We start from the raw sequence: 27003 nt of genomic DNA, 5'->3' as shown, positions 1-27003 counted from the left end.
AGTTCTGCATCCTTGGAACCAATTTCATGAATCTTATCTGCACTCTCTGTAATATCTTTCCTCAAGCATGGTGCCCAGAACTGATCACAATATTCAAATTTAGGCTGAACCAATGTTTTAGACAGGTTTAACATAATTTCCTTGCGTTCATGCCCTGTGTCCTACTTATAAAGCCGCCGTATGCTTTACTGATTGTGCTCTCAAGCTGTCCTTTCATTTTCAGGAGGTCCGTCTTATTTCTTCCAAGGGCCGGTGCAGACTCGATGGGCTGAATGACCTTCTGCACTGTAAATTCTATATTCTTCAATAGTGGGTCAGTAGTGGCAGTATGGTGGCTCAGTGGTTAGCACTGCTGCATCATGTCGCCGAGGTCCCAATTTGATCCCGGGTCTGGGTCATTGTTCATGTGGAGTTTGCACATTCTCGCTGCGTTTGCATGGGTTTCGCCCCCACAACACAAAGATGTGCAGGGTGTGTTGTTCCTCGTGTCTTAATAAAGCTCGTAGTCTCAAAGGTGGAGAAGATGCTTTATTGTGAATTCGTTCTCTCTTCAGAGCTTAGGGGCCTCACGGTAGCATGGTGGTTAGCATCAATGCTTCACAGCTCCAGGGTCCCAGGTTCGATTCCCGGCTGGGTCACTGTCTGTGTGGAGTCTGTACGTCCTCCCCATGTGCGCGTGGGTTTCCTCCGGGTGCTCCGGTTTCCTCCCACAGTCCAAAGATGTGCGGGTTAGGTGGATTGGCCATGCTAAATTGCCCGTAGTGTAAGGTTAATGGGGGGATTGTTGGGTTACGGGTATACGGGTTACGTGGGTTTAAGTGGGGTGATCATTGTTCGGCACAACATCGAGGGCCGAAGGGCCTGTTCTGTGCTGTACTGTTCTATTCTATTCTATTCTATTAACTTACGGCTACCTCAAATGCTGCCTGCCTGTGTCTGTTCTGCTACGAGTTCTGCCTTCCGTGAAGTGTCGTCACTTCCTGTCCCTGTGTATATATAGCTCTCCCGTGCTCCCTCTAGTGCTTGCTCAGTTGTATTGCATCTACTCAGGTCTACAATCACCACATCCCCCCTTTTTTCTTTACATATTTTCTGTACATCGTTAAAGAAAATTGTACAAAACAGTTACTTATGATATGTGTATCTATACAAGTGATGGTGCTATTGCATATTTTACAAAGCCAATTTATATTTATGAGTCCACTCTTAATAAAAACATTTATGAGTCCAAACTTGATGAATTTGTTCACTGAGTTTTTTCTTTTGTTGTTGTTGACGTGGTGAACGTTGTCTGTGTTCTTGTTATTTTAAGTAACCAATGCGTCATCCCGAGGTGTTTGCATGGTCAAACCTCTGATGTTGACTGACATGGACTTTTTTCTGTGCTTGTGGTATCGATTTATTATGTCATCTGCCTTGAAAGCTGGTGTGCTTGCTTGTTCTGGAGCAGATGTGAGTTTGTGCGATTCGTTGTCATCCCATGGCATGTTTGTAGTCTTGTCATTGTTTTGCAGTGTGCTGTGGCATTGTCCTTCATGAGCAGAGTTGTACCATTTTGTACAAGTCGTTGTTTCATTGCTGTTGTTTCTGTCGTTCCTGTCTTTGTTGTTTTCATTGCCGTTCTTGTTGCTGTTTTTGTCGTTTCTGTCTTTGTTGTTGTCGCTATCTTTGTTATGCTTCTTGTTGGTTTTGTTGTTCTTCTTGTGGTTTTTGTCGTTGTGCTTGTAGTTTTTGTTGTTGCTGTTGTTGTTCTTGTTTCTGCAGTGCTTCTTGCGATTTTTGTTGTTCTTGGTATGCTCAATGAGTGTCCCGTGTGGATAATTTGAGTCATTGTCACAGTTATTGGTGCGAGTGTCCTTTGTGGAATCTGTTGCATTGAACGTTTCGTCTCGAGAATGGTGAGACTGATCTGATGTTGCATTGATGCTGGTGACATCAGTCATTTGTGGTGGATTTGATTCCTCGTCTTTGCTTCCTTTGTGCTCCTCTTCTGGAGTCAAATTCTTCATGATTTCATTTGACGCGGTCTCTCTGGACTCTTGGTGCTCCTCTTCTGGAGTCAAAATCTTCATGGTTTCTATTGGCGTGGTCTCACTGGACTCTTGGTGCTCCTCTTCTGGAGTCAAAATCTGGATGGTTTCTATTAGCGTGGTCTCTCTGGACTCTTGGGTGGCCCTACTCTGTGCTTCTGTACAGACAAGCTGAGAACTGTCAGTCTCGCTGTGATCCTGTACCTCCTGTATGTCGAGTGTGATCACCTTATCACTGTTTTTGCATGCAGTGGGTAGATGTACATTGCCTTCTTCTTGTTTATGTGAGCTTGGTAGACTTTCATAGTCTGCTTGCGGTTGCTCAGATACGGCGGGTTGACCTTCATGGTCTTGTTCATGCATGGTGTTCGCCAGGGAGTGTTTGCTTGCTTCCCTTTTGGAGTCTTTCATCACTGTCACTGTGGAGCCTGTCATCACTCTGTGGAGTCTTTCTGTGCTCTCTGTGTGGCGTTGTCTTCGTCTTGGATATTGCTGTCATCCAATGTATCGACGATCTGCCATGGCACCATGGTGTTGGATTCATCTACCACGAGTAGATTCGTGTTGAGCTTTGCAACCGTGTCGCTGATGCTGTGATCAGCATATCCGAATAACTCAGCCATGTCTGAGTAGTATTCTTCGAAAACCAAATCATCTTGGTTGGATTCATCTACCACGAGTAGATTCGTATTGAGCTTTGCGACTGTGTCGCTGATGCTGTGATCAGCATATCCGAATAACTCAGCCATGTCTGAGTAGTAATCTTCGAAAACCAAATCATCTTTTTTTGTTTCGGATTTCTTTTTGTTCTCTTCACTTTGGGTGGTGCAGACTGCTTTTTCCAGGGTGTTGTGCGAGTTGTTTTCAACTGCTGGTTTACGTTCAGGCGTTTTTTTGTCTTCTGAGGCAAGAAAGTTTGGTTTTGCCGCTTTAAGTATCTTGTTTTCAATTTTCGGGCATTTCCCTTTTAAGTAGGCGTGGTCCGGATGCTCAGACGTCATGACGTCATGCGTAGGAATCAATTGCGCATGCGCAAATCGGCCTTCCTTTACTGTGCGGTTTTGTGTCCACTGCGCATGCGCGGCTTGCTCATGCGCATAACGATCCGCGACCAAAACGTTTTAAGACTGCGCATGAGTGACTTGCGCATGCGCATAACGATCAGCAACAAGAACTTTTTTTAACTGCGCATGTGCGGCAAAACGGGTGATTGTAACTGCGCATGCGCGGCTTCCGTTTCCTGCGCATGTGCAGATGCAGTTTTTTGTTCTTTGTCTGCCCGAGACTGTAAAATTTTATCGCGGATTTCAGCGTTTTTTCTTTCTGAAAGTTGTAAGTTACCTTTTCCTTTCGATCTGGACTGGATTTCAGGGTTTTGGCTTTGTGAAAAATTCAAGTTATTTCTTCTTTTTGATCTGTACTTTTCACTCGCGATTTCTTGACTGAACCCTTTCTGTTTGTAGAGTTTTGCATCACTCAGTCTCTGTGCAGTTTGGCCTCTGAGCATACCGTGCTGTTCAAATTCCTTACAGTACTCTTCAAATTTGTTTAGTATTGTTTGTAAGTTGTTGCTGTCTTCATCTTTTGAGTATTTAAATCCATTATATACTTTCCTAGCTTCATGTCCTGCGATGAGCATTGCTATTTTAATTTCGTCTGAGGCTGCTGCTACATCATTAGCTATGATATATAAATTAAACATTTGTATAAACATTTTCCAGACATTTCTTACATTGCCAGTCATGTCCAGCTGAGGATGGGTTCCAAGCCACATCCTCGAATAAGCGATGTTTTCCCAAGTCGAATGTCCAGTAGGAGATTTCCATGCCATTTTGTTCTTTCTGCATCTGCAGCTGAGTTGTCCTGTAGTAAGCATCTGAAGCCACTCTTGGTACCATGTGTTGTTCCTCGTGTCTTAATAAAGCTCGTTGTCTCAAAGGTGGAGAAGATGCTTTATTGTGAATTTGTTCTCTCTTCAGAGCTTAACTTACAGCTACCTCAAATGTTGCCTGCCTGTGTCTGTCCTGCTACGAGTTCTGCCTTCTGTGAAGTGTCGTCACTTCCTGTCCCTGTGTATATATAGCTCTCCCGTGCTCCCTCTAGTGCTTGCTCAGTATTGCATCTACTCAGATCTACAATCACCACACAGGGTAGGTGGATTGGCCACGCTAAATTGCCCCTTAATTGGAAAAAATGAATTGGGTACTCTAAATTTTAGAGTAGGGGGCGAGGAGCGGTCTCCGACGCCGGAGTGAAACCCGGAGTGTTTCACTCCGGCGTCGGCTGTTTCTCTCCATTTCGGAGAATCGCGCCCATTGTGGGTGTACCTACACCACACAGGACTGCAATATATCAAGATGGTGGCTGACCACCAGCTTCTTAAGAGTATTTGTGGAGGGCAACAAATACTGGTGCCCATATCCCATGAAATAAGTTAAAAGAGGTTTTGCCACAAGAGTAATGCTTGTAAACCATTTATAACTTGGGGAGGAGGAATAGGACTTTTTGCAGCCAGAAACTTTTTCCCACTTGATTTTCACTATCGCTGCAATTTATAGTGGTGGGATGCAGAAGCAAAACTTCTGCTCATTATCGCTAGCTTCTGGGAACCCATAAAATGGTTTTATTTTGCTTTGTGACATTTATAAAAGTACCTATTGTTGGCTGTGATAAGTGAAATTAGTCAGGGGAAGTAAGCAGGCTACACTTTAAATTGCAGCTTATTATTAATCCATTAGCATTAAATATTTTATTTTTTGCACTTAATACTTTACCTGTGATGTTGCAGTATCTGATGTAGCACTGTGGTAGCGTTTGATTTGTTAGGTATGGATAAAATAATATCAAATGCACAACTAATTCTATTTTCCTTTATTTTTAGTTGACCTTCATAGATACGTGACACACTTTCAATGGGACATGGCTAAATATCCTATAAAACAGTCACTACAAAATATAACAGAAGTTATTGCTAAGGTGAGATTTGGTATTCATGAAAAAATTGTCATCTAAACTTCAATAAATTAAGTCTGTATCTATAACAATATATTCACTTATTTTATATATTAGAAAAATCTTGCCTATGTCCCCTTCATAACTCTTGGTTCTTGATGCCGTGATTTTTTTTGTGACGCTTTGCTATCAACATTTATAATGTCAACATAGTGGGCGGTAAAGTTGAACTTTGACATGGGAGTAAACAGCTGTTTGTAAGCCCATTTTATGCCCTTCTCGATTTTCCTCTCCATTGACTTCAGTGGAAAGAAATCAGGCAGGATGTAAAATGGGTGGCTATTTCCATGATTATTTGTTTTGTGCTGTCCTAGTTGAATTTTACCCCCAATTTGTGAACATTTGTAATTGAAATGAATATGCTAGCAATTTCTATCATGATTTAATTGAAGACTCTAGCCAATGGGTGACACTATGGTGTCGTCCCCGGTTTTTCTCCGTGTCTTAGACAAATTGGCACCGGAACCAATTCAGAAATCCTGCCCCCCATTTTGGCACCCATTATTTTTTCCGGGGTTGGGGGGGGGGGGGGCGAATTTCCAGGATGGATTTCGCACATCTACGGTCCACAAACGGGAGTGACACATTTAAAGTGCAGTAACCTGGGATAGATCCCATCCGGCCCCGAGAACTTGTCTACCTTAGCGCAATGTAGGGTACTCAACACTTCCTCCTTTCGATTGTTCACACACCTGTCCCTGACCTCAACATCCGTCATGTCCTTCTCCCTGGTGAATATCGATACAAATTACTCATTAAGGATTTCACCCACTTCTTGTGGTTCCACGCATAACTTCCCTCCATTGCCCTTGAGTGGGCCTATTCTTTCTCTTGCTACCCTCTTGCTCCTAATATATGCATAGAAAGCTTTGGGATTCTCCTTGACCATGTTTGCTAAGGACATTTCATGGCCCCTTTTAGCCCCGCTTTTTCCACTTAAGTTCCTTCCTGTTCTCCTCAAGGGCGTTGTCAGTTTTTAGATGCTTAGACCTATTATATGCTTCCTTTCGCCTTTTGACTAAGCGTACAATTTCCCTGGTCATCCATGGATCCCAAATCCTGTCATTTCTATTCTTAATTTTCACGGGGACATACCTGTCCTGGCCTTTAATAGCCTCCCACATGTCAGACATAGATTTGCCTTCAAATGGCTGCTCCCAATCCACATTCCCCAGTTCCTGTTGTTATGGGCCAGGGTTTAGAGAACCCCAAAGTGTATCATGAAGTTCACCTGACCCACAACGTTTAATGGGTTGTGGTTATGGGGAGCACACGGGCCTACGTTATAGGTGTGATGCAACAGAGATTTACTGTACATTTAAATTAAAACAATGTTTATCTATGAAACCAGTTAACACTTTATAAACCCACAGTAAACATCTTAACAACTATCCACACCAATAAATCCCCCAAAGAATACAGTACTCTATAAGTAACTCTTAATCTTTCCTTGCAACATCCATAAGACAAAAAAAAACTTTTTGCAGAAAGACATTAGATTTATCTTCTCTCCTGAGACCAGTTACCGCTTTGAAATCACCAAATGAACATTCTTTAGCTTGCAGAGATTCATACACACCTTGATGTGCCTGCAGCTTCGCCAAATCTAAAACGAAACTAAACACACCCTGTAGCAGACAGCCCAAAGTAAAAGCAGACAGACAGCCCAGCTCTACCCACACTCTGACATCGCTGATAAACACCTATTTCTTAAAACATCCACTACAGCTATTTTATAAATACCCATTTCGTAAAGGTACTCTCACATGACACTGTCTAATTTGGATGTAATTGACACTTGCCTAATTTTCTTTTTGCAAAATATTTTATTGAAGCATTTGTAATTTTCACAATTTAACATGTTGACATTTGTAAAACAATCGCGCGGATCGACGCATAAAATACCCCCTAAAAGAACAATAGACCATGTCTCCCACTTCTCCCACCCTATCCCCAATTACCCATATACTAAATTCCCTGTCCTTATTTAACATTACCATGCCTCCTGTTTTCCTCTCCCCCCTACCCCCCCCCCCCCTTTTTCCCTTTCCCCCCTTACTGCTGATGTTCAATTTTTGTTAAAGAAATCGATGAACAGCTGCCAACTCCAGGCGAATCCCTGTATTGATCCTCTCAGAGCGAAGTTGATTTTCTCCAGACTGAGAAACCTGTTCCCACCCGGCAAGTCAAACTCCTCCTCTAATGTCTCCAAGGTTGGAAAACCCTCCTGAATGAATAGATCCCCAAACCTCTCAATCCCTGACCGCTGCCATCTCTTAAAGCCCCCATCCAGCCCCCCCCCGGGACAAACCGGTGATTGTCACAAATCGGTGACCACACTCCTGACTTCGGGGGCTCAAAGTCCCTCAATCTCAGCAAGATCCATCTCCATCCCTGGGCCACCAGGGAGGAGAAGGCCAGGATATCGGCCTCCCTCCCCACCCTTTGCCCCTGGATTCTCCGACACTCCAAATATTGCCAAATCTGTACTCTGAGTTACCCTACCTTCCAGGACTTGTGACATAACATCCGCAAATCCCTGCCAGAATTCCCTCAGTTTCGGACATGCCCAAAACATATGAACATGGTTGGCCGGGCTACCCCCACACCGTCCACATCTGTCCTCCACCTCCTTGAAGAACCTACTCATCCGGGCTACTGTCATGTGGGCCCTGTGGACTACCTTGAACTGAATCAATCTAAGTCTAGCACAGGACGAGGATGCATTTACTCTTTTCAAGGCTTTTTCCCACAGTTCAAGTTTCCAGCTCCCCTCCTAGCTCCTCTTCCCACTTCCTCTTCATCTCTCTAATAGGGGCCCCTTCCCACTCTAACAATTCCCTGTATATCTCCGAAACCTACCACCACCAACCCCTGTTTTTGACAGCACTTTATCCTGTAGTCCCCTCAGGAGGAAGCGAGGAAAGCTTAAAACCTGCCTCTGTACAAAGTCCCGCACTTGAAAGTACCGAAACCTGTTCCCACCCGGCAAGTCAAACTCCTCCTCTAATGTCTCCAAGGTCGGAAAACCCTCCAGAATGAATAGATCCCCAAACCTCTCAATCCCTGACCGCTGCCACCTCCTAAAGCCCCATCCAGCCACCCCGGGACAAACCGGTGATTGTCACAAATCGGTGACCACACTGACGACCCCTCCAATCTCATGTGCTGCCTCCATTGCCTCCACACCCTCAGGGCTGCCACCACCACTGGACTTGTAGAGTACCGAGCCGGCGAGAACGGCAGGGGCGCCGTCAGTAAAGCCTCCAGACTCTACCCTTTGCAGGATGCTGCCTCCATCCTCTTCCAGACCGACCCCTCCACCAATACCCACTTCCTGACTATCGATATGTTGGCAGCCCAGTAATAGTTAATAAAACTCGGGAGAGCCAATCTCCCTTCCCCGTGGGCCCGTTCCAGGTGTGTCCTCTTTACTCTCAGGGTTTTACCCGTCTATATAAACCTCGATATCGCCGCATGCATACTTTTAAAAAAAACCTTTGGGACAAAAATCAGGAGACATTGAAAAAAACGCAGTCTAGGAAGGACCAGGACTGGTCCTGCGGGGCGGCGGAAGAACAAATAGTGCACGGGTATCGGACCCGCTGCCCAGATCGGTGCCCATCGATCGCAGGCCCATGCCACCCTTGGCACGGCCGTGGTGCGGCCATGCCAATCGGTGCCATGGTTGTCCGGGACGGCACTTTGCGGCCGTTTTCACGAACGGTGAGAGCAGGTGTGATTGCGTTCGTGAAAACGGCCGTAAAGGCCTGGGAACTCGGCCCATCGGCCTGGGGAGAATCGCTGTTCGCCGTAAAAAACGGCGAGCAGCGATTCGTGTCGTGGGGCGGCCGTGGGGGGGGGGGGGGGGAATAGCGGGAGGGCGGGAAAAATATCGGGAAGGCCCTCCCGCCATTCTCCGACCCATCGTGGGCAGCGGAGAATCGCGCCCATAGAATTTACAGTGCAGAAGGAGGCCATTCGGCCCATCGAGTCTGCACCGGCTCCTGGAAAGAGCATCCTACCCAAGGTTAACACCTCCACCCTATCCCCATAACCCAGTAACCCCACCCAACACTAAGGCAATTTTGGACACTAAGGGCAATTTATCATGTCCAATCCACCTAACTTGCACATCTTTAGACTGTGGGAGGAAACCGGGGCACCCGGAGGAAACCCACGCACACACAGGGAGGATGTGCAGACTCCGTACAGAAAGTGACCCAAGCCGGAATCGAACCTGGGACCCTGGAGCTGTGAAGCGATTGTGCTATCCACAATGCTACCGTCATGCCACCGGGGCCTGGAACAATAACCGGACCCACTCCACAAAACCCTGCCCAAATCCAAACCTGCCCAAATATCCCATGGATACTTCCACTCCACCTGGTTGAAAGCCTTCTCCACATCCATGGCAACTACCACCTCAGCCTTGCGCCCCTCCGCTGGCATCATAATTACATTAAGAAGCCGTCTAATGTTGGATGTCAGATGCCTGTCCTTTACAAATCCCGTCTGATCCTCCCCAATTATCACCGGGACACAATCCTCTATTCTAGTGGCCAGGATCTTTGCCAATAATTTGGCATCTACACCCAAGAGGGAAATTGGCCTGCATGATCCATAGCTCCCCGAATCCTTGTCTCGCTTCAGGATGAGAGAAATTGATGCCTATGAAAACGTTGGGGCGGGGGGGGGGTATTACTCCCAGCTCCTTGGACTCGTTAAAAGCCTTAACCAGGAGCGGCCCCAGTAACCCAGAGTACCTCTTATTAAGTTCCACTGTAATCTGTCAGGTCCTGGGCTTTACCCGATTACATCGCCCCCCAGCCTATCTATCACCTCCCCAAGCCCAATCCGGCCCCCCAGGGACTCCACCAGCTCCTCATTTATCTTCGGGAACTCTAGCCTCCCCAGGAATTGATTCATGCCCCCCTCCCCAACCGGGGGTGCCGACTCGTATAGCTGGCTATAAAATTCCCGGAACACTTCATTCACTGCCCCTGGGTCCGTCACCATCTTCCCCCTCATATCCTTTATTTTCCCTATTTCTCTCGCTGCCTCCTGTTTCCTCAGCTGATGTGCCAGCATACTGCTAGCTTTCTCCCAATGTCCATATACTGCTCCTTTTACCTTCCTCAGCTGACCCTCCCACTTACCTGTGGAAAGGAGCCCAAATTTCATTTGAAGTCTCTGACGCTCCTTCAGGGGCTCCTCATTTGGGGACTCCGAATATCTCCTACCCGCCTGTAAGATTTCTCCTACCAACGTGTCCAGCTCCGACCGCTCAGTTATCCCTGTGGGCTCGAATCAAAATACATTCCTCTCTAATAACCGCTTTCAGTGCATCCCAGAACACCCCAGCTGCAATCTCTCCCATGTCATTGATCTTTATTACCCCCGAATGGCCTCTCTCACTCACTCACAGTTCTCCTCATCCGCCAACAGCCCTGTATCTAGTCTCCACTGTGGGCGCTGGGACATTCCCGTGCCTGCCCGTAGGTCTATCCAGTGTGGTGCGTGATCAGAAACCACAATTGCTGAGTACTCAGTGTCCTCAAGCCCTGCTAACAGTATTTTATCTAGTACGAAGAGATTTATCCTGTATGCGTTATGTACATGGGAGTGGAATGAATATTCCCTGCTCCTTAATCTCTCAAATTTCCACGGATCTGCCCCTCCCATGCGCTCCATGAACCCCCGCAGTTCCTTTACCATTGCTGATAGTTTCCCCGACCTCGCACTCGACCAGTCCAACCTCGGGTCCAGAACTGTATTAAAGTCACCCCCCCATGATCAGCCGGTGCGAGTCAGGGTCTGGGATCTTTCCCAGCACCTTCCTGATAAACGTGACATGATCCCAGTTTGGGGCATATATACTCACCAGCACCACTGCCATTCCCTCTATGCCGTTAACCATAACAAATCTGCCTCCCAGGTCTGCCTCTATCCTCCCCACTGCGAATGTCACCCTTTTGTAAATCAGAATAGCCAACCCCCTTGTTTTAAAAAAAATCCAGTCCTGAATGAAACACTTGCCCGACCTATCCCTTCTTTAATCTAATTTGGTCTCCCAGCTTCAGGTGTGTCTCCTGTAACATGGCCACGTCCGCTTTTAACTGTCTCAGGTGTGCGAACACATGGGCTCTATTAACCGGCCCGTTCAGTCCACGAACATTCCACCTAACCAGTCTGGTCTGGGGGGGGGTCCTTGCCCCCTCCCCTGTTGATCAGCCATCACCTTTCCTAGGCCAGCTCCTAGCCTGTGTTCCGCACCTCACTTGATCCGCCCCTCGGCGGCCACCACCACCTGATTTCCATCTCCAGTATCCGAGCTGTCCCTTACCCATCAGCAGCCCCCCCCCCCCCCCCCCCCCCCCGCCCCCTCCCCCCATTTCATCTTTCCTCGGCTCTCCCCCCATTTTGCTTCCATGGACCAGTTGTCCAGCTAGCCCAGCACCTCCCACCCTCTGGCGTCAAACAAATCTGCCATCTGCCAGATTCTGTCTCCCCTAAACATAACACAAGCACTCAACACAGTAACAACAACCCTCAAAAGCAAACAAACTTTCCCCCAACGCCCTGGCAACAAGGCCAACCCCTCCCCTTTAACCGATTCTTATCAGTCCCATCACCTTCAAACAGAATCAAACACAATGGAAGAAGCTTCAAGCAACTTAAGCAAAAGTATGCATGCAAGAATCAACCATCTTTCTTATAGAAAAGAAAAACACCCGTCGCAACATAAAAGTTTTTTCTCTGTATTCCAGTACATAAAGCAATAAATCAAAATCAAATGACACATGAAAAAAATCCTTCTCTTTCCGAACATCGCGACTTAACTCACAGAATTAGAAAGACTGAAATTTTTAACAAGACAAAACAAAACATAGAACTATTTTTCTTTCCCCCCCCCCCCACTTTATCCCTTCCCCCAAACTCAGTCCACCACGGTTTGAATTTAAAAGTCCTTAAAACAGATTATTCTGGGCTTTTCACAATAACTTCATTGCAGTGTTAATGTAAGCCTACTTGTGACAATAAAGATTATTATTATTATTGTCTTTCATAAAAGTAGCCACCTCTTCCGGAGAGTTAAAGTACAGCTCCCGGTTCTCGTAGTCCGAATTGAATGTCTTTCTCAAACAGGGCTGCCTTAACTTTGTTGAAACTCGCTCTCCTCTTTGCAAGTTCTGGTCCCAGAATCGTGCAGCCTCACCACCATGGCCCTCGGGGGCTCACGACACTCCACCTCCAGCGGCTTGTCAAACACATCGGCCCTGACCATCTCCTGCAACATTTTCCCCACATACGTCCCCGCATCTGATCCCTCCTTTCCCTCTGGCAGCCCGATGATTCGGATATTTTGCCTGTGAGACCGGTTCTCTAAGTCTTCTACCTTATCCAGCAGTCGTTTCTGGCTGTCCTGTAGTATGCTAATTTCCAAAGCCATCACAGTGGACTCCTCCTCTCGTTCAGCCGCCTGCTCCTGCAACGTTTGAATCACCTGTCCCTGGGTCGTCATTTTCTCTTCTACCCGGTCAAACACCTCCTTAATCGAGGCTATTGCCTGGGTCATGTCTTCTGCACACGCCTTACTATGCCGGGCGAACTTCTCATCCAGGTACTCGACCCATTGTTCCATTGACCAGTGAGTGGACACGCTTTGTCTCGTTACCATTGTGCTCAGTGGCCTCTGAGCCTTGCTTTCACTCATCTTTTGGTTTCTTCTTTTTCGACTCTTATTTGGACACGATTCCATAAATTGAGGGTCACCTCCTTTTCCTCTCCTTTCGATCAATTTATGTTGAGAAATTTCCTGAAAAATCCGGCTTAAAAACCATTAAAAAAAAAACACTAAGGCAACAGCTGCTGAATGTGCGACCATTCACTCCATGGCCGTCACCGGAAGTCGGCCCTTGCCTAATTAAGCAGCCCCACCCATGGGCCACCCTTGTCCTTATCCATAACTGCCCATAATCTTATGGAATTATGGTTGCTAAACCCAAGATGCTCCCCCACTGAGACATCAATCACCTGGCCTGGCTCACTCCCCAATACCAAGTCTAGTATGGCCCCCTCCCTGATTGGATTATCAGCATACTGTATCAAAAAGCCCTTCTGGACAAATCTAACAAATTGCTCTCAATCCGAGCCCCTGGCTATGAGGGATTCCCAGTCAACATGGGGGAAGTTAAAGTCACCGATCACAACTACCCTGCTTTTTTCCACACCTTTTCAGTGTCTGACTACACAACTGCTCCTCTGTCTCCTGCAGATTGTTGGGAGGTCTCTAATACACTCCCAACATTGTGATTTCACCCTTCTTATTCCTGAGCTCCACCCATAATGCCTCACTACAAGATTCCTCCAATGTGTTTTCCCTCAACACAGCTGTGATCTGGTCCCTAATTAGCAATGCAACCCCCCCCCCCCCCCCCCCACAACTCTTTTGTTTCCCCTTCTGTTCCGTCTAAAACAATGATATCCTGGAATGTTAAGCTGCCAATCCTGTTCCTCCTTTAACCATGTCTCCGTAATTGCAATTACATCATAGTTCCATGCAGTAATCCAGGTTCTCCGTACATCTGTCTTACCTGTTATACTTCTTGCTACAGTCCCGCTGGGCCCTGCGGCTTCCCACTCTCTGCTCTTACTCTGCGCTCCGTTTATCTCAGTCCCACTTTTTTCCCCAGTCTCTGCACTTACTGGCCTGTCATTCCGGTTCCCACCCCCCCTGCCTATTAATGTGTCTAGTCCAGCTCAGTTTCTGCTCAATAGTAACTCCAGCATGATGATTATTTCTGCTCTTCATCACAACTTTTCCTGCATCTTCATCCTCAGACATCTTCTGCCCCTGGATCAAATCTAGCTATCACTATTTAGCTTCGAGACTGCTCCCGGCTCCCTGGCACTACCTTTACATTTTTCTGCCTGGGTGTTCTGGCCTTTGCCCATGCAGGTTCCCAATGGCTAACTAGGCAAAGTCATTTAAAAATGTGATCATCATCCAGTGCACGTTGGTTCCTCAAATAACTTGCACCTGGCCAATGCCCCTGCTGTCTCTGTCCCATTCTCACTCATATCCCGGCACTACTTTAAAGCCAGAATTTACAGAAGCTGCAGACAGATGCCTATCTCTGTTTACAGCTTCTGCAAATTTGTACAATCATTTTGTTCATTCACTTGTGTGTCATGTTCACTGAAAATGAAAATCGCTTATTGTCACAAGAAGGCTTCAAATGAAGTTACTGTGAAAAGGCCCTAGTTGCCACATTCCAGCCCCTGGTACGGGAATTGAACCGTGCTGCTAGCCTGCCTTGGGCTGCTTTCAAAGCCAGCGATTTAGCCCGGTGTGCTAAACCAGCCCCTATTAACTTGCTGGTGGTTGGTGCTTTATTTATTTATTCATTGCTACCTGCTGCTCCTTTCATTTATTTTCTGTTGATATGTTCCCAGTTCCATTAATTCAATTATTCACTTGAACCTACTTTCCAATGAATTATTGTTTTGTCTGCCGGTTTGCTGATTTATCAAGAATGCGTTTGAGCACTGGGCGCAACAGGTGAATTGCGCGAAAGCCCCAAATCGGGCTACCTGCCAGGCCTTTCGTGAGTCACCTGATTTGCTCCACCTGGGCGGGATCCAGATCGACATATTTAAATGAGCTCAATGGATCATTTAAATACCTGGACGCTGGATTCAGCCATTGCCGGGACTCACCAGCTGTGCCTGGGAGACCTCACCAGGGCGTCTCTTTTTAATTTGTTTACGGGATGTGGGCATCGTTGGTTGAATGGCACAATAGCACAGTGGTTAACACTGTTGCTTCACAGTGCCAGGGACCTGGGTTCGATCCCCAGTTTGGGTCACTGTCTGTGCGGAGTCTGCACGTTCTCCCCGTGTCTGCATGGGTTTTCTCCGGGTGCTCCGGTTTCGTCCCACAGCTCCAGGATACTGCTCCAGCGACAGTGAAGGAACGCCGATATATTTCCAAGTCAGGGTGGTGAGTGACTTGGAGAAGAGCCTCCAGGTGTTGGAGTTCCCAGGTATCTGCTGCTCTTGTCCTTCTAGACGGTAGTGGTCGTGGGTTTGGAAGGTGCTGTCTAAGGAACCTTGGCAAGTTACTGCAGTGCATCTTGTAGATGGTACACATGGCTGCCACTGTTCAGCGGTGGTGAAGGGATTGAATGTTTGTGGAAGGGGGAGAAATCTAGCGGCTGCTTTGTCCTGTATTGTGTCAAGCTTCTTGATTGTTGTTGGAGCTGCACTCATCCAGGCAAGTGGAGAGTATTCCATTACACTCCTGACTTGTGCCCTGTAGATAGTGGACAGGCTTTGGGGGCTCAGGAGGTGAGTTACTCGCCATAGGATTCCTAGCCTTTGACCTGTCATAGAATTTACAGTGCAGAAGGAGGCCATTCGGCCCATCGAGTCTGCACCGGCTCCTGGAAAGAGCACCCTACCCAAGGTTAACACCTCCACCCTATCCCCATAACCCAGTAACCCCATAACCCAGTAACCCCACCCAACACTAAGGGCAATTTTGGACACTAAGGGCAATTTTATCATGGCCAATCCACCTAACCTGCACATCTTTGGACTGTGGAAGCACCCGGAGGAAACCCACGCACACACGGGGAGGATGTGCAGACTCCGCACAGACAGTGACCCAAGCCGGAATCGAACCTGGGACCCTGGAGCTGTGAAGCGATTGTGCTATCCACAATGCTACCGTGCTGTCCTGGTAGCCATAGTATTAATGTGTCTAGTCCAGCTCAGTTTCTGATCAATGGTAACCCTCAGGATATTGATTGTGGGGGATTCAATGATGGTAATGCCATTGATTGACAAGGGGCGGTGGTTCGTTAGATCCTCTCTTGTAGGGGATGGTCATGGCCTGGCACTTGTGTGGCGTGAATGTAACTTGCCACTTGGCAGCCCAAGCCTGAATAAGGTCCAGACCTTGCTGCATTTGGGCATGGACTGCTTCATTAACTGAGGAGTCGTGAATGGTGAACATTGTGCAGCCATCCACAAACATCCCCAATTCTGACCTTATGATGGAAGGGATGTCATTGATGAAGCAGCTAAAGATGGCTTGGCCCAGGCAACGACCCTGGGGAACACCTGCAGTGATGTCCTGGAGTTGAGATGATTGACCTCCAACCACCACAACCATCTTCCTTTCTGTCGGGTATGACTCTAACCAGCAGAGAGATTCCCCCCTGATTCGCATTGACTCCAGTTTAGCTAGGGCTCCTTGATGCAATACTTGGTCAAATGCTGCCTTGATGCCAAGGGCAGTCACTCTCACCTCTGGCATTCAGCTCTTTTGCTATATTTGAACCAAGGCTGTAATGAAGTCAAGAGCTGAATGATCCTGGCGGAACCCAAACTGAGCATCCGTGAGCGGGTTATTGCTGAGTAAATACCGCTTGATAGCACTGTTGATGACTCCTCCCATCACTTTGCTGATAATGGAGAGTAGACTGATAGGGTAGTAATTGGCTGGGTTGGATTTGTCCTGTTTTTTGTGTACAGGACACACCTGGACAATTTTCCACATTGCTGGGTAGATGCCAGCGTTGTAGCTGGACTGGAACGCCTTGGCGAGGGGTGCAGCAAGTTCTGGAGCACAAGTCTTCAGCGATATTGCCGGAATGTTGTCAGGGCCCATAGCCCTTGTAGTATCCAGTACCTTCAGCCATTTCTTGATGTCACATGGAGTGAATCGTATTGGCTGAAGACTGACATCTGTGATGCTGGGGACCCCCGGAGCAGACCGAGATGGATCATCCATTCGGCATTTCTGGCTGAAGATTGTTGCGAATGCCTCAGCCTTGTCTTTTGTACATATTTGCTGGGCTCCTCCATCATTGAGGATGGGGATATTTGTGGAGCTTCCTCCTCCAGTGAGTTGTTTAATTGTTCACCATTATTCACAGCTGGATGTGCAGGACTGCAGAGCTTAGAACCGATGTGTTTGTTGTGGAATCATTTAGCTCTGTCTATTACTTGCTGCTTATGCTGTTTGGCACACAAGTAGTCCTCTGTTGTAGGTTAACCAGGTCGACAGCTCATTTTTTGGTATGCCTGATGTTGTTCCTGGTATGCTCTCCTGCACTCTTCATTGAACCAGGGTTGATCCCTTGGTGGTAATGGTAGAGTGGGGGACATGCCAAGCCATGAGGTTGCAGATTGTGGTTGAATAAAATTATGCTGCTGTTGATGGCCCACAGCATCTCATGGCTGCCCAGTCTTGAGTTGCTAGATCTGTTCGAAGCCTATTCCATTTAGCACAGTTGTAGTGCCACACAACACAATGGAGGGTAACCTCAATGTGAAGACGGGACTTTGTCTCCACAAGGACTGTGCGGTGGCCACTTCTACCGATACTGCCAAGGATAGATGCATTTGCAGCAGGCAGATTGGTGAGGATGAGGTCAAGTATGTTTTCCCCTCTTGTTGGTTCCCTCATCACCTGCTTGAAGCCCAATTTAGCAGCTATGTCCTTTAGGACCTGGCCAGCTCATTCTGTGGTGGTACTACCGAGCCACTATTGGTGATGGACATTGAAGTCCCCACCCAGAGCATATTCTGCACCCTTGCCACCCTCAGTGCTTCCTCCAAGTGGTGTTGGGCATGGAGGAGTACTGATTCATCAGCTGATGGTGGCCGGTATGCGGTAATCAGTAGAAGGTTTCCTTGCCCATGTTTAACCTGAAGCCATGAGACTTCATGGGGTCCAGAGCCAATGTTGAGGACTCCTAGGGCAATTCCCTCCTGACTGCACCACCACCTCTGCTGGGTCTGTCTTGCCAGTGAGACATGGCATACCCAGGAATGGTGATCGTGGTGTCTGGGACATTATCTGTAAGGTATGACCCTGTCAGTATGACTATGTCAGGCTGTTGCTTAACTAGTCTGTGAGAAGGCAGCAAGGTTGCACAGTGGTTAGCACAGCTGCCTCACGGCGCCGAGGTCCCAGGTTCAATCCCGGTTCTGGGTCGCAGTCCGTGTAGAGTTTGAACATTCTCCCCGTGTTTGCGTGTGTTTCACCCCCACAACCCAAAGATGTGCAGGGTAGGTGGATTGGCCACGCTAAATTGCCCCTTAATTAGAAAAAAATAATTGGGTACTCTAAATTTATATTTTAAAAAAACTAGCCTGTGAGACAGCTCTCCCAATTTTGGCACAAGCACGGGGCAGCACGGTAGCATAGTGGTTAGCATAAATGCTTCACAGCTCCAGGGTCCCAGGTTCGATTCCCGGCTGGGTCACTGTCTGTGCGGAGTCTGCACGTCCTCCCTGTGTGTGCGTGGATTTCCTCCGGGTGCTCCGGTTTCCTCCCACAGTCCAAAGATGTGCGGGTTAGGTGGATTGGCCATGCTAAATTGCCCGTAGTGTCCTAAAAAGTAAGGTTAAGGGGGGGTTGTTGGGTTACGGGTATAGGGTGGATACGTGGGTTTGAGTAGGGTGATCATGGCTCGGCACAACATTGAGGGCCGAAGGGCCTGTTCTGTGCTGTACTGTTCTATGTTCTATGTTCTAAGCCCCCAGATGTTATTAAGGAGGAATTTGTAGGGTCGGCAGGGTTGGGTTTGCCATTGCCGTTTCCGGTGTTTGGGTCGATGCTGGGTGTTCCATCCGGTTTCATTCCTTTTTTATGTTTTTGTAGCGGTGGAACACAACTGCGCGGCTTTCTGGGCCATTTCAGAGGGCATTTAAGAGTTAATCATTGCAGTGGGTCTGGAGTCACATAGAATTCATTTTCATAGAATTTACAGTGCAGAAGGAGGCCATTCGGCCCATCGAGTCTGCACCGGTTCTTGGAAAGAGCCCACACCTCCACCCTATCCCCGCAACCCAGTAACCCCTCCCAACCCTAAAGGCAATTTTGGACACTAAGGGCAATTTATCATGGCCAATCCACCTAACCTGCACATCTTTGGACTGTGGGAGGAAACCGGAGCACCCGGAGGAAACCCACGCAGACACGGGGAGAACCTGCAGACTCCACACAGACTGTGACCCAAGCCGGGAATCGAAACTGGGACCCTGGAGCTGTGAAGCAATTGTGCTAACCACTAAGCTACAGTGCTTCCCAACCAGGTTCGGATGGCAGATTTCCTTCCCGAAAGGATATTAGTGAACCTGGGTAGTCAGGGACAGGACAGGATGGTACCCTGGCACCTGGGCACCTTGGCACTACCAGCCTGGCACTGTCAGGGTGTCCGGGTAGCACATCCAGGTTGGAAGTGCCAGGTGTTCGATTGGCAGGTTGGCACTGCCAGGGGGGGTTTCCAGGAATTTGTGTTGCCGGAGACAAGAGCCATGGGGGACATCTTAGCCCGAAGTGCTGTCTTAATTGGGCCCACATTTCCAGTGTGGCCGCTACCACTGGGCTTGTTGTGTATTTTAGTGAGGGGACTGGGGGTGCTACTGTAGCCAAGGCCCAGAGAGTCGTTCCCTTGCAGGAGGTCTCCTCCATCCACACCCACTCTGAATTGGGTTCGCTTGCCCATCCTCTCACTCTTTCCGCTCTTGCTGCTGTTCTCTCTTTAATTAGCTCTGTTTATGGCGGTTAATATGGTCACCGTCCTTAATTCCAATTACGTTTGCTCAAGAGTCGCCAGGTATCTTTCGATACCGCCACAAGGTTCAAAACAATACTGATCAAAGACTCGATACATCAACATAGAACATAGAACATTACAGCGCAGTACGGGCCCTTCGGCCCTCGATGTTGCGCCGACCTGTGAAACCATCTGAAGCCTATCTGACCTACACTATTCCATTTTCATCCATATGTTTATCCAGTGACCACTTAAATGCCCTTAAATTTGGCGAGTCTACTTCTGTTGCAGGCAGGGCGTTCCACACCCCTACTAGTAGTTAGTAAGTTCGAAATCAATGCTCATTTATTTACACACACAGTCAATTATACTCATGCACAAACTCTACCAACTAAACTATGACTACTACTAAAGCTTATACTTAGCTTTGGGCACCCACTCAGTCAGAGGAACAATGGCCGTTGTCCGGTTCTGAGGCTGCTGGGGTTGAGCTGGTACAGAATAGCAGCTAGGAGCGTCTGTCTCGCAGCGTGCGTTGACTTTGGACTTACTTGTTCTGGTGCAGCTGCTAGTCTCTCCTCGCTGAGAGCCAAGGCCAAGAGAGCGTGTCTCTCTTGGGGGCTTCTTATACCCAAAAGGGGCTTTGCGCGCTTTTGGGCGGGCCTTGAACTTGGCCCCGATTAATTGGGCCGTTTCTTGATCATTCCTTTTGATTTCCTCCAATAAAGGGGTGGCTGCCCTGATTGCTGGGCGGGCCCTAGGTGGCCATTGGCCTTGCTTTGTTCTAGTCTCCTCTGGCGCCGGGGTGTCTGCCTTAGTATCAGTTACTTAAATGTTACTCTTTTGTACCCGGAGATAGCTCATTAGTATGGTAATGGCTTTGCAGTATCGGTCTTGTCTGGGAGCTATGGCTCCAATCAACAGACAAACCTTGCACCTGCTTGCTTTCTCAGTGTTGTCCATTTTCCCTGCATTCTTTGCAAGGTGTCCATTTTGTAATCGGGACGTGGCCATCCCAGATGGCTACACTGCCCAGTGATAGTACTGCAGGTTTGGTAATGCCAGGCCACCTTTGATTTTCCTCCTTTGCAGTGTCGGTTTGGGAACTCTCGGATTCTTAACCCACAAATTAAATGCCATGATTAAACTATCTACTTTTTGGAAGAAGGCCTTGCGGATGAAGATCGGTATGGATTAAAGAGGACGAGGAACAGCAGCACGTTCATCTTGATTGTCTGCACTCCCCCGCCAGGGAGAGTGAGAGTGAGCCCCACCTCTGTAGGTCCTTTTTAACTTCCTCCACCAGGCTGGTCAGGTTCCACTTGTGGATCTGTGTCCAGTCTCTGGCTATCTGGATCCCCAGGGTGCAGAATCTGTCCTGGGCTGTTTTAAATGGGAGCCCCTCCAGCTCTGTCCCTCCCCCATTTGGGAATGCCTCACTTTTGCCCAGGTTAAGTTTGTAGCCCGAGAAGGTTCCAAACTCTTTCAGTATTTGCAGTATTGCCTTCAGTCCCTCCTGTGGCTGTGAGACATAGAGGAGCAGGTCATCTGCATAGAGTGAGACTCTGTGCTCTCTGTCTCCTCTCCGGATTCCCTTCCAGCTTTTCGTGTCCCGCAGGACTATTGCCCGGGATTCAATTGCTTGCGCGAATAGGAGCGGGAACAAGGGGCATCCTTGCCTTATGCCTCTTTGCACCTGGAAGTATTCAGAGCTGGTGGTGTTAGTTTGAATGGTCACTTTGGGAGCATTTTACAGGAGCCTCACCCAGGCGGTGAATCCCGCTCCGAGCCCAAATCGTTCTAGTACCTCGAGGAGGTAGCTCCATTCGACTCTGTCGAAGGCCTTTTCTGCATCCAGGGAGATGATCACCTCTGGTGTTCTCTCCCCGTGGGAGGGGGGGGAGGTCATTATTACATTCGGCAGCCGCCTGATGTTTGCAGTGAGTTTCCTACCCTTGACAACGCCCATTTGGACCTCTGCGACCACCTCTGGTACGCAGCTTTCCAGCCTTTTGGCCAGTACCTTTGCGAGTATTTTCACGTTTACATTCAGCAGTGAAATGGGTCTATAATATATGATCTGCATTCCGTTGGGTCTTTATCCTTTTTGGGTATCAGTGAGATTGTGCCCTGCACTAACGTAGGAGGTGAAGTGCCCCTTGACAGCGAGTCCGCGAACATGTCCCTTAGGCGTAGGGCCAGGGCTGGTGCAAATTTTTTATACAAGTCCGGCGGAAGCCTGTCGGGTCCCGGTGCCTTCCCCGCCTGCATGGAACTGATGCTCTCCATGATTTCTCCCAGATCTATTGGTGATTTCAACAACCGCCCCCCGGTCGGTCTTCCCCCACTTCGAGGAACTGTTTCATTCACGCATCCCTGTCCGGGGTGGGGGAGTCTTGGAGGTGTACAGTCCTTGGTAGAAGGTCTTGAATGCTTGATTGACCTCTTTTGGTTCTGCTACCAGTCTGCTTCTGTTATTCTTTACCTGCGCTATTTCCCTCCTGGCTACCTACTTTCTCATCTGGTGAGCCAGTAGGCAGCCAGCCTTGTCCCCACGTTCATAGAATGTCCCCCATGTCTGGCAGAGTTGGCGGAGCAGGTTAAAGTCCATTTGTAGCTTTTTCATCTTCACCAGTAGCTCTACGGTCAGGACCCCGGAGTACTTTCTGTCGACCTCCAAAATGGAATTAACCAGCTGCTGCCTGGCCGCCCATCTTTCCCATCTCTGCTTGCTTTGTAGGCAAAGATCTCTCCTCTAATCACGGCCATCAGTGCCTCCCAGAATGTGGAGAGTGAGACTTCACTGTTTTGGTTGTAATCGCCTATGGCAGTGTTCTTCAAACTTTTGTTCTGGGGACCCATTTTACCAACCGGCCAACCTTCGGGACTCAACCCGGCCGACCTTCGTGATCCACACCGGCTGACCTTCACGACCCACACCGGCCGAACCTCACGACCCACACCGCTGAACATCGCTACCCACACCGCTGAACATCGTGACCCACGCCAGCTGACCTGCGTGACCCACCATTTTCTCTTACCTTGTTTGCTGCTGACAAAAATGGAGGAAATGGTTTTGGGTCCCTTTGGCCCGCGTACACGCTCCCCCAATGGAACCTGTTGGATGAAGGGGAAGTCTTCCGGTGTCGGAAAGTATGGAGTCTCCATCTGTCCAAAGTTCTGAATTTTTTTCCTGTAAAATTTTATCAATAACCCCCCACCCCCCACCCGAACTTGTAAAAAAAATTGAATAAAATAAATGAAAAAAATGAATAAACTCCCCCCGAACTTAAAAAAAATGAATAAAATAAATAAAAAATAAAAAAATAAAATAAATAAAATAAATAAATAAAAACCATCACAGAACTTGTAAAACAAAAAGCTGCAACCGTTTAAAAAAATAGCGGCCGCACTGCGCATGCGTGCCCGATTTGTACATGTGCACCGATCATCGTGCGCGCACGCGCAATGCGGCCAAATTGTTTTTTTTACATGTTTCTGGCCGCTATTAAAAGCCAGCTGCTGTGCGGGGATTTGCGCGATCGGGACCGCTGCGGACAACGGCTCCATGACCCTCCCAACAAGGGGCAGCATGGTAGCATGGTGGTTAGCATCAATGCTTCACAGCTCCAGGGTCCCAGGTTCGATTCCCGGCTGGGTCACTGTCTGTGTGGAGTCTGCACGTCCTCCCCGTGTGTGCGTGGGTTTCCTCCGGGTGCTCCGGTTTCCTCCCACAGTCCAAAGGTGTGTGGGTTAGGTGGATTGGCCATGCTAAATTGCCAGTAGTGTCATAGTAAGGTTAAGGGGGGGGGGAGTTGTTGGGTTACGGGTATAGGGTGGATACGTGGATTTGAGTAGGGTGAGCATTGCTCGGCACAACATTGAGGGCCGAAGGGCCTGTTCTGTGCTGTACTGTTCTATGTTCTATGTAACACCCACCCACGACCCACCCGCGGGTTGTGCTCCCGACTTTGAAGAGCACTGGCCAATAGCCCCCCCCCTAATGTTTTCTGGCAGAAATCCTCGTCGGCCAGGTGGTCCGTGTCCAGCCTCAATGTGGGGTGCTGGGCACGGCCTGTCGCCAACCTCACATCCATGTAATGTGGAGAGTGGTCGGAGATGACGATCACGGAATATTCCACTCCTATGATTCCTGGAAGCACCGATTTCCCTACTGCAAAGAAGTCGATGCGGGTGTACACCCTGTGCACTTGCGAAAAGAATGAGAACTCCTTTGCTCCCGGGTGTAGGAACTTCCATGGATCCACCACCCCCATCTGCTCCATAAATATTCCCAACTCCCTAGCTAATCCTGTTTTTCTCCCCGTTCTGGGGTTTGATCGATCAGTCAGTGGGTCCTGTATGCAGTTAAAGTTGCCCCCCATAATCAGTCAGTGTGTATCTATGTCTTTTTTATAAATTCTGTGTCATCCCAGTTGGGCACATACACACATACCAGCACCACGGGTGCCCCTTACACGACACCGCTGACCATGACATACCGTCTCCAGGTCCGTAATTGTCCTGGCCTCCGTAAATCTCCCCTCGCCCTCGTCCCGTAGCATGAATGGTATGTCTGTCCCATCCAGCCCTTCCTTACCCGCAGTCGGTCCTTCTCCCTCAGGTGTGTCTTCTGTCGGTAAACTATGTCGGCCTTCAGGTTTCTTAGGTGGGCGAAGACTCTGGATCTTTTCACTGGGCCATTCAGTCCATGTAACAATCCTGGTGGGGGGCTTCTGACCCCCCTGGTCCTGCAGGATCACCCATACTTACCTGGTGGATGCGCCCCTGCACTCTGAGATTTCCCTTTTTTAGGGGGCCATCCAAAATGGTCATGATATCCGCTCTCACCATGAGTTTCCCTTTACCCAGGGGGAACCCAACATGGCTGCCAACTATGTGTATGCCATGTGGGTGCGGCCCTGCACTCCGGGGTCTCCCTTTGCCCAGGGGCCCTCCCGAGTGGCTGCTTGGGGTGCCATCTTGGTTCCTCGCCCTGCTCCATGCCTGCCGAGGCCAAAGACTGTCTCGCTGCCTAGCCTTATCTGTCTGTTTATTCCTTTCTGCTCTGCGCGTCCCCCCCATCTCCCTATCCCCCCCCATCGCCATCCCTCTGTCCCCTTCCTTGAATTCTCCCTCCCTCTGCCTTGTTCCCCCCCATTTTGGCCCGATGCTCCCTCTCCTCGAGAGGTGCACCATGGCCTCCCTTACTGCCTGCCTTTCCGTGCTAGTCCTCCTCGTTAGTGTGGTGGCTCCCCTCCCAGTGCTGGCCTAGTCCTGGGCTCTGTTTTACCTACCCCATCTCCACCCCGTATCTTGCCCGTTTTCCCCTATTCTCGCTCCCCTTTCCCTCTTTCCCATCCTCAGACAGAGAAAGGAGACAAACACGAAAACAAGGCAGCACAGTCCCACGCAAAAACATAGTCCATGTTACAGCCTTTGTTTTCGGTCCATCCTCCACTCTCATTCCCTTTCTTCCTCTGTCCCTGCCGCTTTCTCCGCTGCCGCGTCTATTCTCCCTCCAGGTTGTTCATTTTTATGAACTCGTCGTCTTCCGCCGGGGTGCCAAAGTAATGTTCTTTCTCCTGGTATGTCACCCATAGCATGCCGAATCACACCCCTTTTTTGTGTAAAGCCGATTTCACTCTGTTGAATTCGACCCTGTTTTTTGCCAGGTTCGCCCAATGCCTTGATAGACCCTGATTCTGTGCCCTTCCCACGAGCATGACTTCGTCTGTCGGGCCCACCTCAGAATTTATTTCCGGTCCTGGAATCGGTGCAGATTTGCAATTATTGCTCTCGGCTGCTCCCCAGTTTTGGGTTTTGGCCGCAGTGACCTGTGTGCCCTGTCCACCTCTAGGGGGGTTTGGAAAGCCTTCCCTCCCAACTAGATTGCACATAATTTGGCCGATGGAGCACATTGGGTCCCTTCCCTCAATCCCCTCTGGCCCACGATGCGGATATTTTGCTGCCTGGATATATTCTTCTGGTCCTTGACCTTCCCTTTTAAGTTCCCCTGTACTGCCACAAAACTCTTCACCTTGGCCTCCAGAGACACAATCCTGTCACTCTGGTCCATTGATGCCTTGTCTAGGTCCAGGATTGTCTTCTCCTGGGCCTCCACCTTCCATCCCAGGCCTTCTATCAATGCGCTGAAGGGTGGCTATCGCTTCCGTCACCATCTCCTCCATCACCACCTGGAAATTCGTCTTGATCGCTTCTTTCATAGCGGTCAATTCCTTTTTGAAAAATGTTCCTCCATCTGCCCCCCTGTGTCTGGGGGGGGGGGGGGGGGGGGGGATGTCGTTGTATGCTTCTGCTCCGCCGTTCTTTTCCCTCCTGGGGCCTGGGCCTCCGCCTCGCCTCGTGGGGCCAGCTATCTGTCTGCCCGTTGCTTCTGCTCCTTTCCTCCGCTTCGGTTTCTGACTTCTTGTCATCCCCTCGAGCTGCTGTTTGCGGGCATCCTCTCTCCTTCTCGGGCTGTTGATGCCTTTCGTGTTTGGGGGGTGGTTTAGGGCCAGAAGCTCAAATAAATTCACTGGGAGGAGAGCCACCTGATGTGCATCCGCTCAGCACATCACCGCCACCGGAAATCCGGGTTCTTCATTATTACACTAATTTACAAGGGTCTGCTGAACAAATAATTTTTTGATTCAGTAATGTTTAATGATAAGGAGACACTTCTTCACACAAAGAATGGTGAGCCTGTGGAATTCATTGCCACAGGAAGTAGTTGATGCTAAAACTTTGAATATATTCAAGAGGTGGCTGGATATAGCACTTGGGGAGAATGGGATCAAAGGCTATGGGGAGAAAGCAGGATTAGGCTATTGAGTTGGATGATCAGCAATGATCGTGATGAATGGTGGAGCAGGCTCGAAGGGCCAAAAGGCCTCCTCCTGCTCCTATTTTCTATGTATCTATGCTGTTTTGCTGTTGCAATGTTTCTTGGTAACCTTTTGTTGTTGTGATTGACTGGTCATACATATGTTGTGTGTTCATGGTTGAACTTTCTGCTACAATTGTATAGTGTCAAACAAAACCATCACATACTTTGTTGCAATTTAAATTCTTAATGTTAATGTTTAATCTCCACAGTATAGTGGCAGCTTCTGTTTTCCAGCTGCTTTTGCTTATGCAATCACCAGTCTTCGGGAACTCAGATAAAGCTTTTTCAGTATTGTACAGGGCTTAACTTTCTGTGTGCAATATCACCAGATATTGTCTGATGGCTAAACTTATTAGACATCACCTTCTTGAAGTATTATGATCTGTTCCCTATTTGGGTTGACCAATGCCAAGTATCACCTTTGAAACAGAAGGTAGGTTATTTCCCTCCTCCATCAATAGCACTTAACCCAGCTGTGAGGAAACGTGAAGTC

The 27003-nt window shown here is 48.6% G+C and overlaps 1 protein-coding gene across 2 annotated transcripts in view; it reads left to right on the top strand.

Moving 5' to 3' along the window:
- The window catches only part of LOC119967561 (V-type proton ATPase subunit C 1-A-like), a 144618-nt gene that overhangs the window by 26842 nt on the left and 90773 nt on the right, over positions 1-27003 (top strand). For both annotated transcript variants that reach the window (XM_038800259.1, XM_038800260.1), the window contains exon 5: positions 4912-5006. In XM_038800259.1, coding sequence (XP_038656187.1) covers positions 4912-5006 — 95 coding nt within the window. The remainder of the gene's footprint in view (positions 1-4911; positions 5007-27003) is intronic.

The sequence above is a fragment of the Scyliorhinus canicula genome, chromosome 6 (assembly GCF_902713615.1).
Source record: "Scyliorhinus canicula chromosome 6, sScyCan1.1, whole genome shotgun sequence".
Lineage (NCBI taxonomy): Eukaryota > Metazoa > Chordata > Chondrichthyes > Carcharhiniformes > Scyliorhinidae > Scyliorhinus > Scyliorhinus canicula.
Note: the sequence above shows the minus strand (reverse complement) of the source record. Positions and strands in the feature narration are given on the sequence as shown.